This window comes from Myotis lucifugus, unplaced genomic scaffold, assembly GCF_000147115.1.
Source record: "Myotis lucifugus unplaced genomic scaffold, Myoluc2.0 scaffold_185, whole genome shotgun sequence".
Taxonomy (NCBI): domain Eukaryota; kingdom Metazoa; phylum Chordata; class Mammalia; order Chiroptera; family Vespertilionidae; genus Myotis; species Myotis lucifugus.
The window spans coordinates 1,901,247-1,927,208 of record NW_005871233.1 but is presented as its reverse complement, the minus strand read 5'-3'; the positions used below and the strand labels follow the sequence as shown (position 1 = coordinate 1,927,208).

At 45.6% G+C, this 25,962-nt stretch overlaps 2 protein-coding genes across 3 annotated transcripts in view; one reads left to right on the top strand and one right to left on the bottom strand.

The window, feature by feature from the left end:
• Positions 1 to 25,962, bottom strand: part of LOC102440098 (interferon lambda-3-like) — a 63,456-nt gene that overhangs the window by 24,306 nt on the left and 13,188 nt on the right. The window lies entirely within an intron of this gene.
• On the top strand, positions 6 to 1,145 carry LOC102439443 (interferon lambda-3). The gene is made up of 5 exons (XM_023760555.1): positions 6 to 44; positions 109 to 261; positions 507 to 650; positions 753 to 836; positions 924 to 1,145. Exons 1-5 carry the CDS (start codon positions 6 to 8, stop codon positions 1,020 to 1,022), a joined length of 519 nt encoding a protein of 172 aa, XP_023616323.1. The 3' UTR covers positions 1,023 to 1,145.

Below are 25,962 nucleotides of genomic sequence, written 5' to 3'. Positions count from 1 at the left end.
CGCACATGGCCTACCTCCTGCTCTTGCTTTGGGGGCTGACTCTTGTTCTTCTGCACTGGAGATGTCTCTCCCATCCTTAGGATGTTAGCTCCCTGCTCCTGTTGCTAGCCATCCTCCAGCCCCACTGCTGGGGTCAACCTCCAGCTCTCCAGCTGTGGGCTGACCTCTGCCTTTGCTCTCCAGGAAGAGTCCCTCCTGCTGAGGAACCGGAGCTGCAGCTCCCGCCCACTCCCCAGGACCCGGGACCTGAGGCAGCTGCAGGTGAGTTGGGAGACTCAGGCCCAGCCCTGCCCTCACCTGGCCCCGCTCCTCTGGCTTCTTAGGTGGCCCCTTCACCTTCTCCTTCTCACTTTTCTCTGTGTCTTTGCCCTCCCCAGCAGTCCCCCTGACCTCTTCTCCTCCCCTACTCACATTGACCTTCCCTCTCTCCTGTCTCCTGCCCTCACCTGTTCCTTCCTCAGCCCTCCTCACCTGTTCTCTCTCACCTGTCTGTCTCCCCTGCTCAGGTGTGGGAGCGCCCTGTGGCCTTGGAGGCTGAGCTGGCCCTGACACTGAAAGTCCTGGGGACCGTGGCTAACTCGACCCTGGGGGACATCCTGGACCAGCCCCTTCGCACGCTGCGCCACATCCACTCCAAGCTTCAGGCCTGTGTGAGTGCTCTGGGCTCCCAGGCCACGTCTGTGGGCTCTGACCACCTGTCTGTCCCCGAGTGTCTGAGACCCTGTTCACTCACCACCCTCCTTTGCCCACAGGTCCCAGCTCAGTCCACAGCAGGCCCCAGGCCCCGGGGCCGCCTCCGCCAATGGCTGCACCGCCTCCAGGAGGCTGAGAAGAAGGTGAGTGACTGGGGAGGGACCAGTGTCTGGGGACAACTTGGGGCCCAGACGATGAACAGCCACTGACCTGTCCTTTCCTCTCCACAGGAATCCCGTGGCTGCCTTGAAGCCTCTGTCACACTCAACCTCTTCCGCCTCCTCGTCCGTGACCTGAGATGTGTCGCTGATGGAGACCTGTGTGTGTGACCCTCAGGCCCACCTGCCTCCTGTCCCAGCATCTTGGGTTTTATTTATGCATCCCCCACTTTTCTTAATTTATTGCCACCCAACCACTATTTATGTATTTATGTGTGTGAATTGTCAAACTCAGACCTGTAAATATTTATTTTTCTACTTTTTGTAAGAATTGTTCAAATAAATGATAAGAAAACGATGTTTCCTGTGCTGTGGGGCTGTGTGTATGACTGTGCGGATTAGTTTTCTCTCGCCGCCATAACAAGGTTTCCCAAACTTAGCGTCTTCAGACCACACAAGTTTAGTATCTCACAGCTCCATAGATGAGAGCTCTGGGTGGCCAGCCTCTTTCTCTGCCAGGGGTCTCACAGGCTGAAGTCCAAGTGTGGCTGCTGGGATTCTGCTAGGGAGGCCTTGGGAGGAAGGGTCCACCTCCAAGCTCAGTCAAGCTGTTGGCAGAATTCTCTTCCCTGCAGTGGTAACACTGAGGTTCCCGTTCCCGCTGGCAGAAAGCGTCTGTCTGTCCGCAGCTCCTGCCAGCCTCTCACTGGTCCTCGCACATGGACCTACATCTCAGAGCCTGCAGCCACAGGTCACATCCTTCTCGCGCCTGGAATCCCTCTGACTGCTCCTTCCGCCACATTTCTCTTCTGCCTCCAGCTGGACCAAGTTCTCTGCTTTTAAGGACTTGGTGTTTAGACGGGGCTCACGGGGATAATCCAGGACAACCTCTCTCTTTTCACATCTATAAAGCTCAGTTACCTCTGCGAGGGCCTTTTGCCAGGTCACATAAGAGATTCACGGTTCCAGGGTTCGGGCTGGGCGTTGGGGCCACTATTCTCCCACCACAGAACGTGGGTGATTGTGTGTGTGTGTGGTTTCCTTGTGGGTATGTGAGTGGATCACTTAGATGCATTCTGTTACATGTAAATCACATGAAATAAAAGTGCCTTATAACAACACTTATCATTGCACGTGATGAGAAGTGTAGACGGCAGGGTCCATTTAGAGCCAAGTTGTTTAACCTGCTCCACAGGCCACATGGAGCTCAGCACAGAAATGTCGCTAGTGCAGGTTGAGCTGTGCTCTACGTATAAAATAGACCCTGGAATTGGAATAGATTTTATTTTTTAAAAAATGTTTAGATAGTGCCTGCCAAGTTTCTCCTCTGTAAAACTACTATTTTTCTCTTTATAATAAATATGTGGAGGACTTTGAGACGATGCAAATACCTGTTACTTCTCAAACTGCAACCCATTCATTTTAGCGTCCATTGATGGTGTCAAAGGGTCTCAGACAGAGGAGGACATAAGGGTGCTCAGAGCCCACAGCCTGAATGTCAATATTATGTCAGTTATCAAATAACTTCATCCTTCCTTTTGCATTATTCATTGGCATTCTACTCTTAGGAAGAGCTTTGCTCCCCTCCGTCATGCATGTATTTGCTAATTGATTTATAACAGCATGAACTACTGAATTCTTTTTTTTTACCCCCCTTTTTTAAATTAAATCTTTATTGTTCAGATTATTACATTTGTTCCTCTTTTTCCCCCCATAACTCCCCTCCTCCCAGTTCCCACCCCACCCTCCGCCCTCACTCCCCACCCACTGTCCTCATCCATAGGTGTACGATTTTTGTCCAGTCTCTTCCCGCATCTCCCACACCCCTTTCCCCCCCAAGAATAGTCAGTCCATTCCCTTTCTATGTCCCTGATTCTATTATAATCACCAGTTCATTCTGTACATCAGATTATTTATTTACTTGATTCTTAGATTCACTTGTTGATAGATGCATATTTGTTGTTCATAATTTGTATCTTTACCTTTTTCTTCTTCTTCCTCCTCTTAAAGGATACCTTTCAGCATTTCATATAATACTGGTTTAGTGGTGATGAACTCCTTTAGCTTTTCCTTATCTGTGAAGCTCTTTATCTGACCTTCAATTCTAAATGACAGCTTTGCTGGATAAAGTGATCTTGGTTGTAGGTTCTTGGCATTCATCACTTTGAATATTTCTTGCCACTCCCTTCTGGCCTGCAAAGTTTCTGTTGAGAAATCAGCTGACAGTCGTATGGGTATTTCCTTGTAGGTAACTGAGTTTCTTTCTCTTGCTGCTTTTAAGATTCTCTCTTTGTCTTTTGCTCTTGGCATTTTAATTATGATGTGTCTTGGTGTGGTCCTCTTTGGATTCCTCTTGTTTGGGGTTCTCTGTGCTTCCTGGACCTGTAAGTCCATTTCTTTCACCAGGTGGGGGAAGTTTTCTGTCATTATTTCTTCAAATAGGTTTTCAATATCTTGCTGTCTCTCATCTTCTGGTACCCCTATAATGCTGATGTTGGTGCGTTTGAAACTGTCCCAGAGGCTCCTTACACTATCTTTGTATTTTCGGATTCTTTTTTCATTTTGCTTTTCAGGTTGGGTGTTTTTTGCTTCTTCGCATTTCAGATCTTTGACTTGATTCTTGCGCTCCTCTGGTCTGCTGTTGGGTGTCTGTATAATATTCTTTATTTCAGTCAGTGAATGCTTAATTTCTAGTTGGTTCTTTATCACAACATCGAGGGTCTCATTAGATTTCTTGAGGCTCTCATCAAGTTTATCGGCAGTTTCTAGCAAATTATTGAAAGCCCTCAAAAGTGCGTTTTTTAGCTCTATATCCTCCATTTCTGTCATGTTTCTTTGTCTCCGCATTTTTTATGCTTTCTTGGTGCACCCCCTAGTGGTCTTTGTGCACAGTCTTGTTGTAGTTAAGCCTTGATTGTTGTAGGTAATACTAGGGGAGATTTTACCTCCAGGCCAACTGGCTGTGTGAATCAGCTGTGTCTGCAGTGGGAGAACTACTGTCCTCTAGGGAGGTGCTAATCTAGCCTTTGCCTGAAGCTATCCAGCAAATGCCTCTGTGCAGGGCTTGGGTGGGGCGGGTCCCAGGGAATCTACAGGGCCGGCGGAGCAAGCAGTTATGGCTGCTCTCAGTCCCGTCCCCAGGGGCTCTGCCTCTCAGAGTCCCAGCAACCGCTGCAAACCTTGGAGAGAAAGCTGCCTTTGAGTTCTGACCGAAGCCAGACAGTCCCGCTTCTCCCATTTGAGTCTGGGTCCCTAGAGACTCGCCCGGATCTGGAGCTCAGAGTCTGAGGCTCCCTCCCGATTGAAATAGACAACCGCGCCCTCAGCCGCCAGCCCGCTCTGCATGCACTCCACACCTCAGTATTTTACTTCAGCACTGCGCCTCCTCTGAGTCTCAGTATGCTTTTCTCTTTCCTCCTAGTTGTAGAACTTCCACTCAGCCAGCCTTCCTGTGGTTCTGGATGATGTCCATTCCGTCTTTTAGTTGTATTTTTGAAGTGGTTGTTTGAGGCAGCAAACTCCGGCGTTAACCTATGCCACCATCTTGGTTTCTCTCGACTACTGAATTCTTATTTCATTCAGTGCATTATAATTCTTTGCTATAACTTCAGTTAATGCTTGAACTGTCCTCAATTAGGCCAATGGGAACCCTTTCAAGATGGCTCCTAAGCCCTTTCCATGTGTCCCCTCATCCTTTGAGCACCTCCTTGCTTTCTGCAATAAGATGTTCCAGGCTCACCTTGTACTATCCCTGCCTCAGCTCTGTAAACAGCCTTTTCTTCAAGGAGCTCTGGTTCCTCTTCGTGGAGACAGTATTAAAAAATCGTGATCTGGGTGCTAGGTGGGCTGATTGCTACAGGAATATTGTTGCTTCTACCCCCTCTCAATGGACAAAGCTAGGAAATAGATGGATGTACAGAATTTTTATCCACTGTAAAAAAGTAAAATCTCACTAATAATACGTTTCTTGTTGATTACATGTTGAAACAATAATATTTTGAATATATTGGGTCAAATAAAGTATATGTAAAAGTAATTTCACACATTTCTCTTTACTTATGAAATGTGGCTGGTAGAAAATGTTAAATGACACACGTGGCTCACATAATATTTAGATGTGAACAGTGCTGCCTTAGAGGACAGGCTGTCATAGTGGGTCCAGGCTCTTTATCTCTGGCTGGTGCTCCATCCTCAGTGCATTAGTACTGTCTCCCCTCAGGACGGAAATGTGGACGCCACAGCTCCAGTCACCACACAATCATATGACCGCCCACAAAGCTGGAGTGGCAGAGACTCCAGCCAGCGCTCTCTATGCTTCTTCTCCTCTTCTTCCTTTACTTGGAGAACCCCTGACTGGAAGTGGATTCCAGAGTGTTCCACTAAAACAACATTCTTCAACCATCCCTGCACCTGTGGCACTAAGTTGTGGCCCATACACACGAGTGAAAGTGATCTGAGCCCCTTTTGAGTTGTTCCTTTAAAGGACATGCCATGCCCTCCTCGTCACCTCTCTCCTTTCTTGCTGAATGACAGAAGTGCTAGCAGCCAGCTCACTTTGCCTTCAGTATCCGGGACATGTTCAGTGGCTACAGAGTCCTGTGTTGAGAGCTTTCTTTTTTCTTTCAGGACATTGAATTTGGTCTTCCCCTCTGGGGCTCCCTCCATGATGGGCTCTCTCCTCTCAATTTCCGACTGCTTTCACAGCCCCAACTCTGGTGTCTGATAACCTGAGTCAATGACTGGTTTTCTGCTTGAGTTCACCTTGACCCTTGCCACATGGACAGAGGCCTGTGCCCAGAGGAAAAGCCATAAACTTAGTCTCACACCATGGTTTGTTCTTTGAAAGATGGAATTCCCTCTTGTTTCTGCCTGCTTCTGGTCGCTCTCCGGTGCCTTCAAATAGTTGTGTTTCCAAAACCGTTTGCCCAGAGTTTGTCATTGTTATCCATGGGGGGTTAGCCAGCGCCCTCGCACCGTCCCTGCCTCACCTTCCTCTGTGTCCTGCTCACCCTCAGGTGAGTGATTGTCACTAGGGGTCTCACCCCGGGTCACAGTTCGATGTCAGTGGGGCTGGGTGTCAGTGGTGGCTCACTCACATAGCTGCCTGTCTCCTGGGAGCATAGCCGGGCTGTTGCTTCTCCATGTGACTCAGACTTTTCACAGCACCACAGTCCTTGAGTAGATGAACTTCTTACATGGGGCTGGCTGCCCTCAGAGCAGTGTTTAAGGGTCCAGAAGTGAAATCTGAAGGCTGGTTAATGGCTATGCCCGGAACTGACACTGTGTTCTATTGGTCCAAGCCTTCTTGGCCATGCCCAGATTCAAGGGAATGGTGAAAATAAGACTTCCTCTAGATCAGCGGTTCTCAACCTGGGGGTCACCAACCTGTGGGTCGCGACCCCTTTGGGGTTGAACGACCCTTTCACAGGGGTCGCCTAAGACCATCGGAAAACACTTATATAATTACATACTGTTTTTGTGATTAATCACTATGCTTTAATTATGTTCAATTTGTAACAATGAAAATACATCCTGCATATCAGATATTTACATTATGATTCATAACAGTAGCAAAATTACAGTTATGAAGTAGCAACGAAAATAATTTTATGGTTGGGGGTCACCACAATATGAGGAACTGTATTAAAGGGTCGCGGCATTAGGAAGGTTGAGAACCACTGCTCTAGATGGTGGAGTGGCAATGTCACCTTGCAGGGAGGGAGGTATTGCTGTGATCATCACTGGTAAATACAATATAACCACAATAAACTCAGCCATTTTCCACCACATAATAATCAATACTCTTTTTGTTGTTATTAATTCTCACTGAAGGATTTTTTCTTCCATTGATTTTTAGAGAGAGTGGACAGGAAGGAGAGAGGGAGGGAGTGAGAGAGGGAGGAAGAGAGGAAGGGGGAGAGGATAAAAACATCAATTATGAGAGAGACACACCAATGGGTTGTAGGCATGGCATTGAACCTGCAACTCCAGTACATGCCATTGACCCAGAATGGAGCCCATGACCCTTCAGTGTGGGGTGCCAGCACTCTAGCCACTGAGCAGACTGGCCAGGGCAATTACATATGTCCCCTTTGTTTTTGGTTGGTGTTGTTGTTTTCCCATTTACTTCCTCTACCCTGCACTGGTCCCTCCCAAGCCTTCACCACACTATTGTCTGTGTCCATGGGCTATACATATGTGCATATAAGTTCCCCAGTTAATCTCTCTCTCCCCATCCCACCCCCCACACCTGCCTTGCCCCTGAAATTCATCAGACACAGATGAATTCTATGTCTCTAGATCTATTTTGTTCATCAGTTTATTTTGTTCATTAGAGTCCACATATGAGTGAAATAATATTTTAATTTAATTTTTAATGGCTTTGTTTAACAATCAATTTGCAAAATTCCTGACAATTTAATCATCTCTCACGTATTGGTACAAGCCAGTTATAGCATGTCATGGGTCATAGGTCCCTCTGGGGAGGAACTGGGGAAACCACTACTGAACACACTTGCTATGGATTTCAGGGTCATTCTTCATAGGCAGCTGACCTCCCCCTGAAGTTTGGGATATAAATACCTACTCAGGTATGGAAACAGGCAAAGGACCGTGATTGCTCATTAGGGCATCTGCCCCTCTGGATTATTCGCATAGAGGACAATGTGATGTGAAGATGAGCAGGGAGAAATTTGGAGATTCAGTGATGCGGCCACAAGCCATGGATGCTGGCATCCATCAGAGGCTGGAAGAGACAAGAAACAAATCCTCCAGAAAAAGTGTGGCCGTGCTGATTTCTGTTGATTAAGCCATGAAGTTAGTAGTAATTTGCTAAAGCAGCCACAAGAAACTAACCCAGATGCCTTTAAACACTTGTCTCATTTGATGTCTTTGCATGATCTTCAAGCTTCTCTGCATCTGCTCAGAAATCCCCATTGTAAGTCTCCGGTCCCACATTGGAACAGGGGATTTGCGGGACTGGGTATTCGACTTTCTCTAAAACCCCACACTCTTTTTTTTAAAGCAATTTTATTTATTTATTTATTTTTATTTTTAAAAATATTTTTATTTATTTCAGAAAGAGAGGAAGAGGAAGAAAGAGATAGAAACATCAATGATGAGAGAGAATCATTGATTGGCTGCCTCTTGCACGGCCCCTACTGGGGGTTGAGCCCGAAACCCAGGCATTTTCCCTTAACCAAAATTGAACCTGGAACCCTTCAGTCCATAGGCCAACACTCTATCCACTGAGCTAAACCAGCTAGGGCAAACCCCACACTCTAAAGAAGAGCTCCTAAGTCTGTTCTTCTGCTTTATCTGCCACCAAGGTGGACTCTGACCCTCACGTTCTGTTTTGAATTGGTGATTAATCACCTGAGCCTGTTATCTCTCTTCAATGAACCGGTGGTCTCAGCAACAGCCATGTAATTCCATAGTCCTTGTTTTTATTTCCTTTGTGTTGCTTCAGTGCCATGGGTATTGCACTGGTCCAGGCCTCCCATTTTGCCAGTATCTCATCACATTCACTGCAGGCACAGATTTTAGCTATTGTACCAGTAAGTATGGCAGTGCTTCACCTGCCACCAGGAATGGGGCCCCCATTGCCAGCCAACCAGGAAAAAATCTCATTCCCAAAGCTCATTGCTGAGTCAGCTCTCTGGGACTACTTAGAGTAGATTTGCCAGAAACACTCTGAAACAGAATAGAAAGCAGAAAGCTTACTGGGGAGGGGTGTCAGGAGGTGCATCTCTAAGAACATGAGGGGGAGAACCAAAATGGTGGCATAGGTAAACACCTGTACTTGCTGCCTCTCACAACGACATCAAAATTACAACTAAAAGACAGAACAACTATCATCCAGAACCACAGGAAAGCTGGCTGAGTGGAAGTACTACAACCAGAGAGGTAAAGAAGAAAGAGTATTGAGACTAGTAGGATGTGCAGAGGCATGGAACGGGCTGGAACCCAGGTGCACTGCTTTTTTAATCAGGAGGGAGATACAAGCTCCTGCTTGCTCTGAACTCCAGTTCAGGGTGAGACTCTGGGGGACCCAGACACATATGGGGAGAAACTGGACTGTCTGGCATCAGGGCAGGAATGTGAGGGCAGCTTTCTTCCAGACGGAGGGGCTCACAACGGTCATAGTTCTTGTGCTGGGACCTCTCTGGTGCAGGGCTGACTGGTAGACATTGTTGTTTGCTCCACCCTGGTGATTCCCTGAGACCCCACCCCACCCAATTTACAACCCCACCCAAGCTGTGTGCAGCAGCTTTTGCATATGAATGGCCTATCCTTTCTCAGCCTAAAACCTGTCAAACAGGCAGCAACTGGGTCAGGGAGCCCCAAAGCTATCAAAAGAAGACCCAAAGCTGGCAGCAGCATCATGCCTTGCTTCACAGCTGGGCACTTCCAAACCTGATACAAAGAGGAGGAATCTGCAGATCTCTCTGTAGCTCCTGCTGGGTGGCCCCAGGCTGTGGCTGACTTTGCACCTCCTTGGAGATCCAAGAGCCAGTGCACCCAGTGGTCAGTGTGAGACCATACCAGATTACAACTCTTCACATCCATAAATGACACACTCAGATTCAGTGAGCACCAAGCCCCACTGAAGCAAGTCCTGTCCCATAATGGTGTCTCCTGCACAACAGATCTTCCAGTGTAGACACAGCTGGTCATCACAGCCAATTGGCCTGTAGGTCAATTCCTCCCAATGACACCAACAGCAATCAAGGGTTAACTAAAACAAGACTGTGCAAGCAGCCCACAAAGGGGTGCACCAAGAGTGTCCACCTCAGGTGACTGGGGAGGCTGAGCCACTGGGCCCTATAGGACACCTACCACACAAGGCCACTCTATCAACTCAAGGAGACTTAGCAGCTACCCAATACATAGAAACAAACACAGGGAAGCAGCCAAAATGCAGAGACAAAGAAACATGTCACAAATTAAAGAAATGGAAGAAAGCAAAATACTGGATATAGAGTTCAAAACCACAGTTATAAGGTTACTCAAGAATCTTCTAGAGCCCTAACCAGTTTGGCTCAGTGGATAGAGCGTCAGCCTGCGGACTCAAGGGTCCCAGGTTCGATTCCGGTCAAGGGCATGTACCTTGGTTGCGGGCACATCCCCAGTAGGGAGTGTGCAGGAGGCAGCTGATCGATGTTTCTAACTCTCTATCCCTCTCCCTTCCTCTCTGTAAAAAATCAATAAAATATATTAAGAAAAAAGAATATTCTAGAAACCTCTGAGGAATTTAGTGAGACCTTCAAGGATCTTAGTGAGAATGCCAAAAAAAAAAAAAAGGGAAAAGGAGCAGTCAGAAATTAAGCATACATTGACTGAAATAAAGAATAATATACAGAGATTCAAGAGAAGACTAGAGGATCCTAAGAATCAAGTCAAAGATTTGAAATATGAGGAAGCAAAAATCACACAACCAGAAGAGCAAAAAGAAAAAAGAATCCAAAAATATGAAGATAGTGTAAGGAGCCTCTGGGACAACTTCATGTGTACCAACATTCACATTATGGGGGAGCCAGAAGAAAAGAGAGAGAGCGCAAGATATTGAAAACCTATTTGAAGAAATAATGACAGAAAACTTCCCCTACCTGGTGAAAGAAATAGACTTACAAATCCAGGAAGCGCAGAAAACCCCAAACAAGAGGAATCCAAAGAGGACCACACCAAGACACATCATAATTAAAATGCCAAGGGCAAGAGACAAAGAGAGAATTTTAAAAGCAGCAAGAGAAAAACAGTTAGTAATCTACAAGAGAGTACCCATATGACTGTCAGCTGATTTCTCAACAGAAACTTTGCAGGCCAAAAGGGAGTGGCAAGAAATATTCAAAGTGATGAATAGCAAGAACCTACAACCGAGATTACTCTACCCAGCAAAGCTATCATTTAGAATTGAAGGTCAGATAAAGAGCTTCAGACAAGAAAAAGCTAAAGGAGTTCATTACCACCAAACAGTATTATATGAAATGCTGAAGGGTATTCTTTAAGAAGAGGAAGAAGAAGAAAAAAGGTAAAGATAAAAAATTATGAACAACAAAGTGATAACAAATACATATCTATCAACAAGTGCATCTAAAAATCAAACGAATAAAAAAATCTGATGAACAGAATAAACTGGTGAATGTAATAGAATCAGGGTCATGGAAAGGGAGTGGACTGACAATTCTCAGGGTGGGGGAAGGGAGTGTGGGGGGTGCGGGAAGAGACTGGACAAAGATCTTACACCTATGGACGAGGACAGTGCCGGGGGAGGGGCAAGGGCCTGGGGTGGGGTGGAAACCAGGTAGAGAGGAGCTTTGGGGAGGGGGAAGAGGAACATCTGTAATAATCTGAACAATAAAGATTTTAAAAAAAGAACGTGAGGAAGGCAGGATTGTGGGGGCAATGTGGTTGCAACAGAGATGTTAGCCCATCTATGGTGAGTTCCGCAGCTGGGATGGCCCTTCAGAGGGGCCTGTGCTTTGGTATCTGTATGTTAGCTAACCACTGGCCAAGGGAAGTGCCCTGGGAGCAGGACTAATTTTGAGGCATTTCCCTTGGTCAATGGTGGGAGCAGAACTAATGTTCCCTGGGGCTGACAGCACTTCCTCCATGAGGGGTGGAGCCCAGAGCCATCAGTAGCCGCATTCCTAGCAGCTGGGGCATGCGTGTGGGTCCTGAACAGGGGGTCAGGGTGGTGCATCACGTGTCTACTACACAGCTCAAGCTTCAGGGTCTTGCCTTTGTGAGGTCTGAGAGGAGGCCTTCTCAGTGTCTTCACATTGTCATATATTTTTGGAAACAAAATATCTTTTAATTCCATTGCTTAAAATTAGTCCCTAAATTGTGCAAGCTTCAAGCCCCACTAATCCTGGATCTGCCCCTGAAAGGGAAAACCACTCAAACTAATCAATCTGTGCTGAGTAGAGTTCCCACCAAGGCTGCGCTGCTGTAACAAAGAGACCCTCACGATCAGTGAGTTAAAACCACACGTGTAATTCTCTACCTCCTCATAGCCCTAAGGGGAGTGGCTCAGTTGGAGCCCTAAGGGGAGTGGCTCAGTTGGAGCCCTAAGGAGAGTGGCTCAGTTGGAGCCCTAAGGGGAGTGGCTCAGTTGGAGCCCTAAGGGGAGTGGCTTAGTTGGCAGGATGACCCTACTCAGTCAGCCAGGGACCCAGTGTTTTGCTCCACAATCCCCTGGGGCAGGTGTTCTTAAGCATTTTCATTCTCTGGACCTCATGCCAGCTTGGCAAAGCTTCTCAGAAGAAAAGAAAATACACAGGGCAAAGGGATCCAATGTTCACTGCAAGGCAGTCATCAAAGTATTTTCAAATGTGGTGTAGTAAGTTATGTGCTTCTACATTAATGTGTTAAATAAAAAGTAACTCATGGCCGAAACCAGTTTGGCTCAGTGGATAGAGCGTCGGCCTGCGGACTGAAAGGTCCCGGGTTCGATTCCGGTCAAGGGCATGTACCTGGGTTGTGGGCACATCCCCAGTAGATGTGCAGGAGGCAGCTGGTCGATGTTTCTCTCTCATCGATGTTTCTAACTCTCTATCTCTCTCTCCATTCCTCTCTGTAAAAAATCAATAAAATATATTTTTTAAAAAAGTAACTCATGGCAGCTTTAATGGCTACGGTAGCTTACCAGTGGAGATGAGTATAAATGATGTTTTATGATGCCTGCTAGAAAATAACCCAATATGAAAATGTCTGTGATTTCTTCCCATGACAAAGTCCTAAGTTCTGCTAACACAATTGAGGTTTGTTGCCTACATTTTTAGCAGACGTGTGGTAAACCAAACAATGACTCCCCAAAGATGCTCCTAATCCCCGGGACCTGTGAATATGGCCCCTACAAAACAGTCTATGGTTACTCTTACTACTACTACATTTGAGTGAATTGATACCAGTCAATCTAATCCATCCCTTGCCTCCTGGAAGTTCCCTCCCCCAGTTCCCCATTTGTTAATATAAAATCAACATATCCTATATAATAAAACCCTAATATGCAAATCAACCAAACGGTGGAACAACCAGTCGCTATGACACACACTGACCACCAGGGGGCAGATGCTCAACGCAGGAGCTGCCCCCAGCCTGCAGGCTCCAGGTCAGCCAAGGTGGGTGCCAGCAGGGCCCCCCTCCCCCATTGCCCTGCCGGTCGCCCCACAGAGGGAGGCAACCAGCAGTGGCAGCAGGGAGTGGGGCTGGCAAGCAGGTGGCACCAGGCCGGCCAAGGCGGGTGCCAGCAGGGTCACCAGTCATCCCACCAGTCACCCCTGATTGCTGGCCAGGCCTAGGGTCCCTAACTGTGCACAAATTTTGTGCACTGGTCCTCTAGTAACATTATATTAGTTCAGGAGTATAAAATAATGATTTAATATTTGGATATATTACAAAATGATTACCAAGTAAGTGTAGTTCATATCCATCATCATACACAGTTACAATTTTTTTCTTGTGATGAAGACTTTTAGAATCTACTCTCATCAATTTTCAAATATGCAATACAGTATTATTAACTATAGTCACCATGCTGTACATTACATTCCTATGACTTATTTATTTTATAACTGGAAGTTTGTACCTTTTGACCCCCTTTACTCATTTTACCTATCCCCTATGCCCCTGCCTCTGGTAGCCACCAATCTGTTCTCTGTATCTATGAGCTTGATTTTTGTTGTTGTTGTTCCTTTGTCTTTGTTTTTCTTTTTATCATCCTCTTCCTTATTTTTTAAAAAATATTTATTGTTGAGAGTATTACAGATGTCCCCCTTCCCCTCCCCCAATTAACCCACTCCACCCAGTTCTCACCCCGCCCCAGGCCTTCACCACTCTATTGTTTGTGTCCATAGGTAATACATATATGCATATGTTCTTTGGTTAATCTCTTCTCACCACACACACACACACACACACACACACACACACACTCCTTCCCTCTGAGATTTATCAGTCTGTTCCATATTTCCATGCCTCTGTTTCTATGTTATTGACCAGTTTATTTTGTTCATTAGTTTCTTTGTTCATTTATTTTGATTTTTAGATTCAATTGTTAATGGCTATGTATTTATTGCCAGTTTATTGTTCATATTTTTTATTCCTCCTCCTCCTCCTCCTTTCTTCTTCTCCTCCTCCTCCTCCTCCTCCTCCTCCTCCTCCTCCTCCTCCTCCTCCTCCTCCTCCTCCTTCTTCTTCTTCTTCTTCTTCTTCTTCTTCTTCTTCTTCTTCTTCTTCTTCTTCTTCTTCAATACCCTTCAACATTTCATGTAATACTGGTTTAGTGATGATGAACTCCTTTAGCTTTTTCTTGTCTATGAAGCTCTTTATCTGACCTTCAATTCTAAATGATAGCTTTGCTGGGTAGAGTAATCTTGGTTGTAGGTCCTTGCTATTCATCACTTTGAATATTTCTTGTCACTCCTTTCTGGCCTGCATAGTTTCTGTTGAGAAATCAGCTGACAGTCATATGGGTACTCCCTTGTAGGTAGCTAACTGCTTTTCTCTTGCTACTTTTCATATTCTCTCTTTGTCTTTAGCCATTGGCATTTTAATTATGATGTGTCTTGGTGTGGATCTCTTTGGATTCCTCTTGTTTGGGACTCTCTGCACTTCCTGGACTTGTAAGTCTATTTCTTTCACCAGGTAGGGGAAGCTTTTTGTCATTATTTCTTCAAATAAGTTTTCAATAGCTTGTCTCTCTCTTTTCCTTCTGGCACCCCCATAATGTGAATATTGGTACACTTGAAGTTGTTCCAGAGGCTCCTTACACTATCTTTATATTTTTGGATCCTTTTTTCTTTTTGCTCTCCTGGTTGGGTGTTTTTTTGCTTCCTCATATTCCAAATCGCTGATTTGATTCTCAGCATTCTGTACTGTTGAATTCCTATAAATTATTCCTCATTTTAGTTAGTGTATCCTTCATTTCTGACTGGTCCTTTTTCATGTCTTTGATGTTCTCACTAATTTCCTTGAAATTCTCACTAAGATTCTTGAAATTCTCATTAAGTCTCTTGAAGCTCTCACCACGATCCTTAAGCATCCTTATAACCACTGCTTTGAACTCTTTATCTAGTAGTTTTCTTGCTCCATTTCATTTAGTTATTTTTCTGGAGATTTCTTCTGTTCTTTCATTTGTGACATGTCTTTCTTTGTCTCTGCATTTTGGCTGCTTCCCTGTGTTTGATTCTATGTATTAAGTAGAGCTGCTATGTCTCCTGGAATTAGTAGAGTGGCCTTATTCAGTAGGTGTCCTATACGGCCCAATAGCTCAGCCTTCCCAGTGACCTGAGCTGGGCACTCTAGGTGTGCCGCATGTGTGGGTGTGGGCTGTGTGCACTGTCCTATCCTGTTGTAATTGAGCCTTGATTGCTGTTAGTGTCACTGGGAGGAATTGACCTCCAGGTCAATTGGCTGTGAGAACCACCTGTGACTACAGTGAAAGAGCTGCAGGAGACACCCCTATGGAGCAGGACTTACTTCAGTGGGGCTTTGGTGTTCACTGAGTCTGCCCTTTGAGTGTATCACTCGTGGATGTGTAGAGTTGTAATCTTGCATGGTCTAAAGCTTTCCACTGGGTGCATTGGCTCTGGGGCCACCCTGGAGGTACAAAGTCAGCCACTGCCTATACCCTGCCTGAGGCCACCCATCAGGAGCTACAGAGCGATCTGAAAATGGCTGCTACTTGTGTTGGGCTTGGGAGTGCTCAGGAGAGGCAAAGCTGTGAAACAAAGCAGGCTGCTGCTAGTGCCAGGTCTGGAGCCTCTTATTGAGAGGAATGGGGAATACTGATGCCAGATGCTGCTTGTTTGAGAGATTTTAGGAAAGTCTGAAGCCTGAGCCAGGAAAGGCCATTCATATGGAAAAGCTGCTGCAAACAGCTTGGGTGGAACTGAAAATTGGGTGGGGTGAGATCCCAGGGTATCACCAAGGTGGAGTGAACAGTGTAAGCCAAGCTGATGGAAACTCGGATATGGCTCCTGCCAGTCCGAGGCCCAAGCTCCTTCTGTATTGTTGATCCTTCATCAATCTGTGGCTTCTTCACAGTCCAGGATGCTTGATTGAGCCCTCACATCTGCATCTCAGACAACAGGTGAAGAATGGGAGGGAGGGGTGTAAAAATGGAACACCTTACCCATTAAGAGCCCTTCCCAGAAGTGCCACATGATACTGCTGTCTCTATTGTGCTGTCAGAACTTAGCTACAGGTGGGCACATAATGCCACAAAGTAGCCACATGCCTGGCAAAAAAAAAAAAATCAAGTTTCTTATTACTCAAGGAAAAACAGATCCTGAGGTATTTTCACAAAGCTTGGATGAGAGGAATGACAGGTTGAGGGCTGACAGAGAACCAGATAGGCCCCAGCTATCCAGGGGAAAAGGAAATCCAGCCTTTCCACACCTGGATGCAGTAGAGAGAAAGTTGGCAGTGGTAAGCTGATAATGGCCTTCAAAGACATCCAGGTCCTAGTCCTGGAACCTGTGAATGTTACCTTACATGTCAAAAGGGACATTGCAGATGTGATTGAGTTAAGGATTTTAAGATGGGGACACTATCCTGTATTATCTGAGTGAACCCTACATAAGAGGGAGGCAGAAGGACATTTGAATTCAGAGGAGATGGAGATGTGATGACGGAAGCAGAGGCTGGAGGGATGCTCTTGAAGACAGAGGAAGGGGCCACAAGCCCAGGAATACAGGAGGCCACCAGAAGCTGAAAAAGGCAAGGACACCGAATCTTCCCAATTCCTCCATAAGGAATCAGTCCTGCTGACACCTGGATTGTAGTCCTTGATGACTCTTTTGGGTTTCTGACCTCCAGACAATAAGAATACATTTGTGTTATTGTAAGCCACTGTGTGGTAATTTGTTCCAGCAGTCACAGGAAATGAATATAGTGACTTTGCTCTAAAACCTCTCATGTTCCCTAGCAGATGGAACTGGGGTGGGAGATTTCCCTGAGAAATTGGGTGTTGGCTGAAGTCTTCCAAGGAACCAAGGTGATTATGAATTCAGCAATTTCACTTCTGGTATTTACCCAAAGAAAAGGAAAACTAACTCAAAAAGATATCTGTACCTGCATGTTTATTGCAGCATTATTCATAACTAGTAGCCCAGTGCACGAAATTCGTGCACATTAAAAGGGAATTAATTGCCCTAACCGGTTTGGCTCAGTGGATAGAGCATCGGCCTGTGGACTCAAGGGTCCCAGGTTTGATTCTGGTCAAGGGCATGTACCTTGGTTGTGGGCACATCCCCAGTGGGGAGTGTGCAGGAGGCAGCTGATCGATGTTTCTCTCTCATCGATGTTTCTAACTCTCTATCCCTCTCCTGTCCTCTCTGTAAAAAATCAATAAAATATATTTTTTAAAAAGGGAATTAATTAGCAGAGATATTTTAATATTGCTATTTGCCCTTTCTCTATAATAGAAGTGAGATGAAAGGAAATTAGTAAAATGTATATGAAAATCATATATAAATTTATTAATAAATAAACAGTAACAAAAGGATATAACAACAGAGGCATGATATAAAAATGACAAAAACATGATATAAAAACAACAGTGATGCAAACAATGACTGATAAAGTGATTAAACTTATTCTAATATCTCCCTGTACACCACATTAATAGTGAAAAACACTTTCAGAGTGCTTGACTAATTTCCCTTGTGATGAAGTACTTAGAACTTTAACTGTAACATCACATGCTCTTCAAACTCGAGAGAAAGCAACATATAACTGACCATGTGCAAAAACGGGTTCAGGTAGGAATATGCCTACTTTGTCTAGAGTTTGTCCTTGTGATTTATTAATAGTCATCACAAATGCTGGCATCACGGGAAACTGTCATTGAATCAATTTAAATGGGAGGCCAGTGTTAGATGGGGACAAATTAATTCTTGGAATCAGAACAGCCTCTCCCTCTGCAGATCCTGTTAATACTTCAGCTTTGATAATGTTAGGTAGTGATCTTTTGATAATAAATCTGGTACCATTACAAAGACTCCATTTACTATTGAGATTTCTCAATAGTGTGATGATTGCACCCACTTTCAATTTTAATTTATGACACGGCATTCCCAAAGGAATAATACTATTAAGAAATTCAATGGGAAAATTTTCCTTTTCAGCATCATCTGTGGAATCAATGGAATCATCACTCAAATATGTGTGAAAATCTCCATTGAATGTATCCAAATTTCCTTCATTTAATTTATGAACATGCTCATTTTTTGGACAAAGAATTGCACATTTAGATATATTTTTAATATTATCTATAGCAGTTGTTCTCAACCTTGGCTGCACATTAGAGTCACTTGGGAATCTTTTTAAAATCCTGATTCATGGGCCTCATCCTCTGGAAATTGTTTATTTGTTTGGGGTGGGGCCACAACATTAGTAACAAAGAAACAGACTTAAACTTTATTGTGGGGAGCCGCTACAGTGTTTTGGACAGGTTCAAGCCTTGGACTGATGAGAGGGCACAGTCCTCTCATTTCCATGTGCAAGTCCCAGCTTGGAGGGCAGGGCCCTCCCAGCACAATTATAGCCAACAGCTGTAGTTGTAAGCTTGAACCTATGGTCGGAACACGTGGCCCCACGTGCCTGAGTGATGTGGGCATGATAGAGTTCAGGTGCATGTAGTTGAGTAGGATTGAAACCCAGGAGAATGTTGTAAACATCTTGGTCACGCCCTTACTTTGCCTCGTAGCATCTACTATAAAATAAAGGCATGGCTGTGGGCATGGTCGCTGTCTCTCAGAGAAGCAGCATCCCACCAAGACCTGGCTTTCATTCTCTTGTCTGTCTTTTCTAAACCTTTCAGCCTCCCCCACTCAGGTTCACCCTTGGCTGTGCTGGCTTGGCACACTTTATAAAGATATGCCTCCATGCTCCCAAGGCGGGTTCCTGCCTCAAACCCCGCCCTTATAGGAAACAGCTCCGGGAAACAGCTTGCCAAGACAACCCCTGCAGGACTGACTTCCTTCTGCTTGGTCGCGGTTCTGGTTGTGATGAACACCACCCAGAGTTTTTATATAAATAGATAGCCAAGATATGAAAACAACCCACATTGTTTATCAGTGGATGAATGGATAAAGAAGATGTGGTACATATATTCAATGGAGTACCATTCATCCATAAAAAAAGAATAAAATCTTGCTATTTATGACAATACAAGTGAAAGTTGGGGGACTTATGCTAAATGACATAAGTCAGGAAGAGAAAGGCAAATACTGTATGATTTCACTTATATGTAGAATTTTAAAAAAACAAAGACAGGAGAGAACCAAGATGGCAGCATAGGTAAATGCCAGTACTTGCTGCCTCTCACAACCACATCAAAATTACAATTAAAATACAGAACAACCATCATTCAAAACCACCTAAAATTGGGCTAAATGGAAGTCTTACAACCTGAGAAATAAGGAAGAAAGCACATTGAGACTGGTGGTGGTGATGGTGGGGGATGACATAGAGATGCAGAATGGGCTAGTCTGACACCCACATGTGGATTTTTTTTAATTGGGAGGGAGATCATCTCTGTGGAGGCTGCCCATGAGGAGTAAGGGGTCCCAGCCCCACACCAGACCCCTCAGCACAGGGTTCCAGTGCTAGGAAGAGAAGTCCTCATAACTTTGGGCTGTAAAAACCAGCCAGGATTGTGGCTAGGTGACACAGGGGCTGCAGGAGTCCCAGGCAGTTCCTCTTAAAGGGCTGGCACATGGACTTACTCAGACTTGCTCCCTCTGAGCTCCAGCCTTGGGGCAGCAGCTCAAGAGGCAGCGAGTACCGGCATTTACCTACTCTGCCATCTTGGTTATCTCCTGTCTTTGTTTTTTAAATTCCACATATGAGTGAAATCATACAGTATTTGCCTTTCTCTGCCTGATATGCCTGGACATACCAGGAGGAACTGTATTGTCTGGCACCAGGGCAAAAACTTGGGGGTGGTTTCTCCCAGACAAAAGTGCCAGCAGAGGTAATTGTTCCTATGCTGAGACCTCCCCCATCACAGACAGCTTGGGAAGCTTCATATAAGAGAGACAAATATTCCTCATTTATATGGTAAACCTCAATACTAATTTGTGGTAGGCAGAATAATGTCTGTGTCCTAACCCCCAGTCCCCATGAATATGTTATTTTACATGGCCAGGGGAGTGAAGGTTGCAGATGGAATTTTAAAACTTGCTAATCATCTAACCTTAAATAAGGAAACTATCCTGGGCTAGCTGGATGATTTCAATATAATCACAGAGACCCTTTAAAGTGGAAGATGGGGCGAAGGGAAGGTCAGAGGCAGAGAGATATTTGAAGATGCTACATTGCTGGCTTTGAAGAAGGAAGGGCCAACCAGCCATGGAATGCAAAAAAAAAAAAAAAAGCCTTTAGAAACTAGGAAATGTCAGGAAGTGGATTTTTCCTTGCAGCCTTCAGAAGGAATTCGGCCTTGCTGACACCTTAGGTCTGGCCCAATGAGACCCATTTAGGATATCTGACCTCCAGACCTGTCAGATAACAAATCCAAGTTTGTAATTGTTTGTTATAGCAGCAATAAGAAACCAATGCATAATTGATCCAAGTTTCTTCCCTCAAATCTTTCTGTTTTTAAGGACTCTGATTAATAATAATAATCAAAACCAACACCAGCATTAACAGTCAGCATACTGAGCACGTTCCATGTGCCTGACACAGTGTCAGCATGCTACACTTATTATCTTATGGAGGCCACACAACATTCCTACAAAGGAAGCAGAAAGCCTTGAAGACAAATGTGGGAAAAGAAAAAGGGCTGAAAATTAGCAAGCTAAACACCATCTCAAATGTTAGGACAAGAGCACAATAAACTCAACAAAGGTAGAGTGGAAGAACGAATAAAAACCAAATGCACAATAGGCACTGAAGCTATTTATGATTATTATTGAAACAAGACAAAATTAAAGAAAAACCAAGTATATAGTAGAGAGGACCTACAAAGCTAAATACATTACTGGTAATTGGAAAAGGCTAATAAAATGTTGCAATTATATCTTAAAGCTGAAAAGAGAATGTATCAATGACCAATACAAGCAATAAAATGGGAAGCAAGCGTCCCTTATGAGCCTCAGAAATTGGGGATGTAACTAGGTCTTGTGTTTATCTCCATTCAGGAGTGAGCTGAAGCTCATAGAAATTGAGTAACACAAGCACCAGAGCCGGGATTTGAACCTGAGATCTAGGACTCCCAGTCAGCTCGCCGAATAGCTGTGCTACAGCACCACCTCGCGAACACTTCCAGCCTCCTCTAGCCTGTCCTGCTCCCCGTGAAACCCCGTCCCCTCGCTGGGCTTAGGGTTTCCACTTCCCACCCGCAGGGACACTTGAGCCAAACCTGCTCCAGCCCCTAAGAGTTTCAGACTACGCTTCCTCCAAAGGCTTCCTGCTGAAGTTTCAGATGCATTTTTCTTTCAGTCTCAACCACTCCCTTGCTCCCCTGTGAATTCCCGCCATGCCCTCCTTACGGCAGGTTCCCGATTTGGAGCTGTACTGTCTGGGCTGGGGTGCCAGTGTGTGGAAAGCCGCTTACTCAAGGGCTCCCAGCAGCCTGGTATCGCCGAGCTTGCAGGAAATGCTGAACCTGAATACCCCAGGCACGCTGAATCGGGACCCGTGCATTAACAGGTCGGCACCCCTGACCACCAAGTGACCTGCGGCAGTGAAGGTTGAGTCGCTGTGGCGTGGACCAGAAGGGGGCGCGGTGGGACGGAGGAAAACTTGGAAACAAGGCTCCTCACCTGGGGAAGGTAGGTGTCTCTGAGAAAGCTGTCTGGGTCCTGTCCTGAAGTGAGATCATGACTGACCTATCCTGTATGTTGGAGAAGTTGGAGCTGATTTGGGGATTTGGATTCCAGGCACTGTCTAATAAGAATTCCCGACCTGGGACCCTAGAAATGTCCTTTTTTTCTTTTGCTTATAAAATTTTTTAATCAGGAAATTTATATGAAATAACCTTTATAGGAGCTGAGCAAATTGAGGTATCAACGCAGAAAATTCTAGATGTAATAACCAGTGACATATGAAACTTTAGAAGACCAAAGCCTGAACCCAGAAGTTCTCAGACTCAAGCGTGCAGCAGAGTCACTAGGAGGGCAGGTGAAAACTCAGATTGTTGGACTTTCATCCCTAGAACTTCTGACTCAGTAGGACTGGGTGGGGCCCAGCACCTGCATTTCCAAGGAGTCCCCAGGGGATGCTGATGCTGCTGGTTCAGGGACCACACTTGGAGGACCACTGTTTCCAAGCCACACAGTTATGGCTGCCTTGGAGGATCATGTTAATCCCATTGAAATAACCCCTTGCAGGGACATCCTTGCAGAAGTGTGAGTACTGAGTTCTGATGAGCCAGCATGAACTTAAGCACTGATTGAATATTTTCCTATATTTATGCAACAGACAGCATTTTCATTTAAATTAATGCCACCTATCATGTTTATGCTCAGGTACTACCCTGATTGAGACTAGTACTTTCTTTTTTCATCTAGTGGCAATTTCACATATACATCCATCTCCTTTTTTACGGTCTGGTCAAATCAAGGATTTTTTTTTCTTATTATATGAACCAAAATATATCAGGGGATAAAAACAAAACCCAAACCAGGGTATTCTTCCCACTGCATTCCCAGAGTCCTTTGCAATACCTCTGTTATAACTCTGTTTATATTGTGTTCAAATGCATTGATTTACCGTCTGACTTTCTCCAGGGCTCATGGGTTTGTCAAGGGCAGGCATTCTTCCATTTGAAGAAAAAAAATGTGTAAACTGGAGTTATTTATTTTTCTACAATTTGTCCCATTTGTGTTAATAAACAGCGAGGAAATTGCTTTGGGGTGAACATGCTGTGTGTGTCCTCACATGGACATGTCAGTGTGTTCTCGAGTTTGAGATTTCATGGGGTGTAGGGTGGGAGTGGTTGGGGGCTGGGGCTTGTGGGTGATGGTGGCTGTGTGTTTCTGTGGGGGGACATGGTCTGGGACTATGTTTCTCTGGGACTGTGTATCGAGCATGTGCCTACACTCAATGCATAGTCACCAATGAGATTTGGTGGCCACCAGTCGCTGACTGTGTGAAGGAGTGTCCCTCCCCCTGCCCGTGTGTGTGTGCCTGGATTGGGGGTGCTGCGATCTGCTGTGGCCCAATGGGTCCTGTGTTCCTGTCCCTGGTTTGCCTCCCTCTCCAGGTCTCCTTGCTGACCCACGTCACCATCTGTCTGAAGCCTGGGCAGGTGGACTCCAGGTAACTGCATCCAAGGTCTAAGCGAGCTGCACTACCATGTCTCCATCCCTGAGTCTGGGCCCCTGCAGAGCTGCGAGGGTGGGGCTTCTGTGTCTTGAGGTCAAGGACCTGGGAAGTTAGCAGCTGGAGATTAGATTTCACAAGGTCCTGGAAGGAAAAGAGGGAGAAGGATCCAGATCTGGTCTGGGGCAGGGCCAGGCCAAGGTCCAGGGTCTCAAAATCATTATAAGAATACCCACAATAGCTCTTTTTTATTTATTTTTAAAAAATATTTGTATTGATTTCAGAGAAGAAGAGAGAGGGAGAGAGAGATAGAAACATCAATGATGAGAGAGAATCATTGATCAGCTGCCTCCTGCACACCCCCTACTAGGGATCGAGCCTGAAACTCAGACATATGCCCTGAACAGAATCAAACCTGTGACTCTTCAGTTCGCAGGCTGATGCTCTATCCACTGAGCAAAACTCGCTAGGGCAATAGCTCCTATTTATTAAGCAACTACCATGTGCTGGGCAGTATATTTCATGCTTTATATATTTACTAGAGGCCCGGTGCACAAAATTCATGCACTGGGGTAGGGTCCCTCAGCTTGGATTGCGAGAGGGCGCAGGACAGACCAAGGGATCGCATCAGTGCATGATTGGGGCCATGGAGGGATGTGGGAAGTTGACCAGCAGGGGAAGGACCATGGGAGGGCTCCAGGGTGTGTCCCACCCCTGTCGCTCAGTCCCAATTGGCCAGAACCCAGCAGCAAGCTAACCTACTGGTGGAGTGTCTAGGTGGTTAGGATACATCATAGTGATTGTTGACCAGTTGACTATTTGACCCCTGGTGGTTAGTGCACATCAGAGCAAGTGGTCAAGCAGCCTTAGCATATCATTAGCATATTACGCTTTGATTGGTTGAATGGCCAATATGCTATTTATATAACACTTAGCATATTAGGCTTTTATTATATAGGATTTATGCTGTTATCTTATTCAAATTACATATTAAGTACTTTTTATGTTACATTTATAAATAACAATTATGTGGATTATTCATGTTTATGAATATTTTATTATATTAGCTATAAATTACTTTATAATAGAAAGTGATTTTACAGGATCATATTCTATTTCTATTATCATATTCTATTACCCCATGGAAGGTAGGAGGAAACGGAAGCTCAGAGAGGTGAGTTCACTTGCCCAAGGTCACACAGCAAGCAATGCCACTCAGCAAGGTGACAGAGTCGAATTTGAACCCACTTCTGTGGTCCAGCCTTTGGCTTTTAATCACTGTATTACCCTGGCCAAGGTGGCAGACAGCATCTGAGGGGACCAGTAGGGAGGGAGTCTTAGCTGAGTGACTGGATAATAGCAAATCGCTGTAGGTGTTGTGTTGTGCTGGTTTACATTTATTGAGACCTTATTGTGCGCCAGGCTTTCATGAGAATGATGATGCCACATGCTCCTATGGCACTTAGTGGGCCCACTGTAAGTGCTGTTGTGTGGATTGGTCCACTTACTCCTTGCACCAGCGCTCTGAGGTGGGTACCACCATTGTCTCCACGAGGCCCGAGGTGGAAGCATGTGCAGAACTCGTGGAGGAGCTGGGATTTGGTGCCAGGCGGTTCCTTTTACTCTCGAACTTCCCATTATCCCTTAAAGTCCTCACAACAGCCCTATAGCGTAGGAAGAATTATTACCATTTTACAGATGAGGAAACTGAGGCCCAGCCTTGCACTCACCCACAGAACCACAGACTTGAACTATTGTCTGTCTGAGCAGCTCACCCACCCTTGACCCTGTTCTTCTCTGGCAGGAGACCAGGAAAGTCAAAGAGCCTCTGAAGGGCCTGGGCCAGGCTCCCAGGCCCGGGGCCCTGTCCCATCCTGAGATCCCAGGCTCCCTGCCCTTCCTGTCTTGCTCCCTACTTTTTCCTTTGGCTTATAAGGTGCTGGGTAGGCCAAGTTTCAGCATCGCAGGCAAGAAACAAGGACAGGAGTCAGCAAAGAGGAGGCCATGCGCTGGTTCCAGAAGTATGATGGGATCATCACTTTTTATAACCTTCTGGGGTCTTTGTCTGCAGATATGGTTCCGCCCCCTTTCATGGGCTTACAGGAAGGCCCCCAGCTGTTGGGGGTCCCCAGGCCATATCCGATGATCTGTCCTGGGGCCAGCGATAACGACACCCACTCCCCACCCCCCTCGCCCATCCAGGGCAGTGCATTGTTCACAGTTTTTATGGCCTGACACGCCTTGCAAGACCAGTTTCCTCCTTATTCCCCCACCCTCCTTGTTCCACAAGCTTCTTTTAGCCTTGTGGAGCAACGAATCCGCAGGGGGTGTTTCTGGTACCAGGTGTTCAGTTCTGCAACCTTGAAAGTGGTGGGGGTGGTCAGGATGACGGTATGTGGTCCCCTCCAGGTAGGAGTCAGTCCTTGGGTGGTCTTTACCCAAACAGAGTCACCAGGTTGGAAGGCAGAACATCTCCGATGTGCTTCTGGATTGCTTTCTGGATAGACTGTAAAGCCTGTAAGAACTTGAGTAAAAATTAGTTATGGATTTCAGCCTTTACCCACCAGAATCTGTAGAGGCCCCACTGGTTTCCAGGGCAGCCTTCCAGGCCACTTCGTCTGTGGTCCGGTTCCCTCTTGCCTCTGTGGAGGTGGGCTTGTGACCTGGCAGAGACAAACTGTAGCAATTAGAATAGTAAGAGTCACAACATCCTTGTCTCTCTGGAGCCATGTCCATGAAGACTCAGGCATCTTCTAAGTCTATTATACAGTTTTCTGCAGGCCACTGTCAGGGCTGTGCGTGGCGGCTGGTTCCTCTTTCCAGCCACAAACACAGT

Bases quoted from the DNA above. Each gene is read 5' to 3' on its own strand.
- LOC102439443 (XM_023760555.1), top strand. From the start codon at position 6: ATGGCCTACCTCCTGCTCTTGCTTTGGGGGCTGACTCTT. The intron at 262-506 runs GTGAGTTGGGAG...TCCCCTGCTCAG, and splicing joins GGGACCTGAGGCAGCTGCAG to GTGTGGGAGCGCCCTGTGGC. The intron at 837-923 runs GTGAGTGACTGG...TCCTCTCCACAG, and splicing joins TCCAGGAGGCTGAGAAGAAG to GAATCCCGTGGCTGCCTTGA.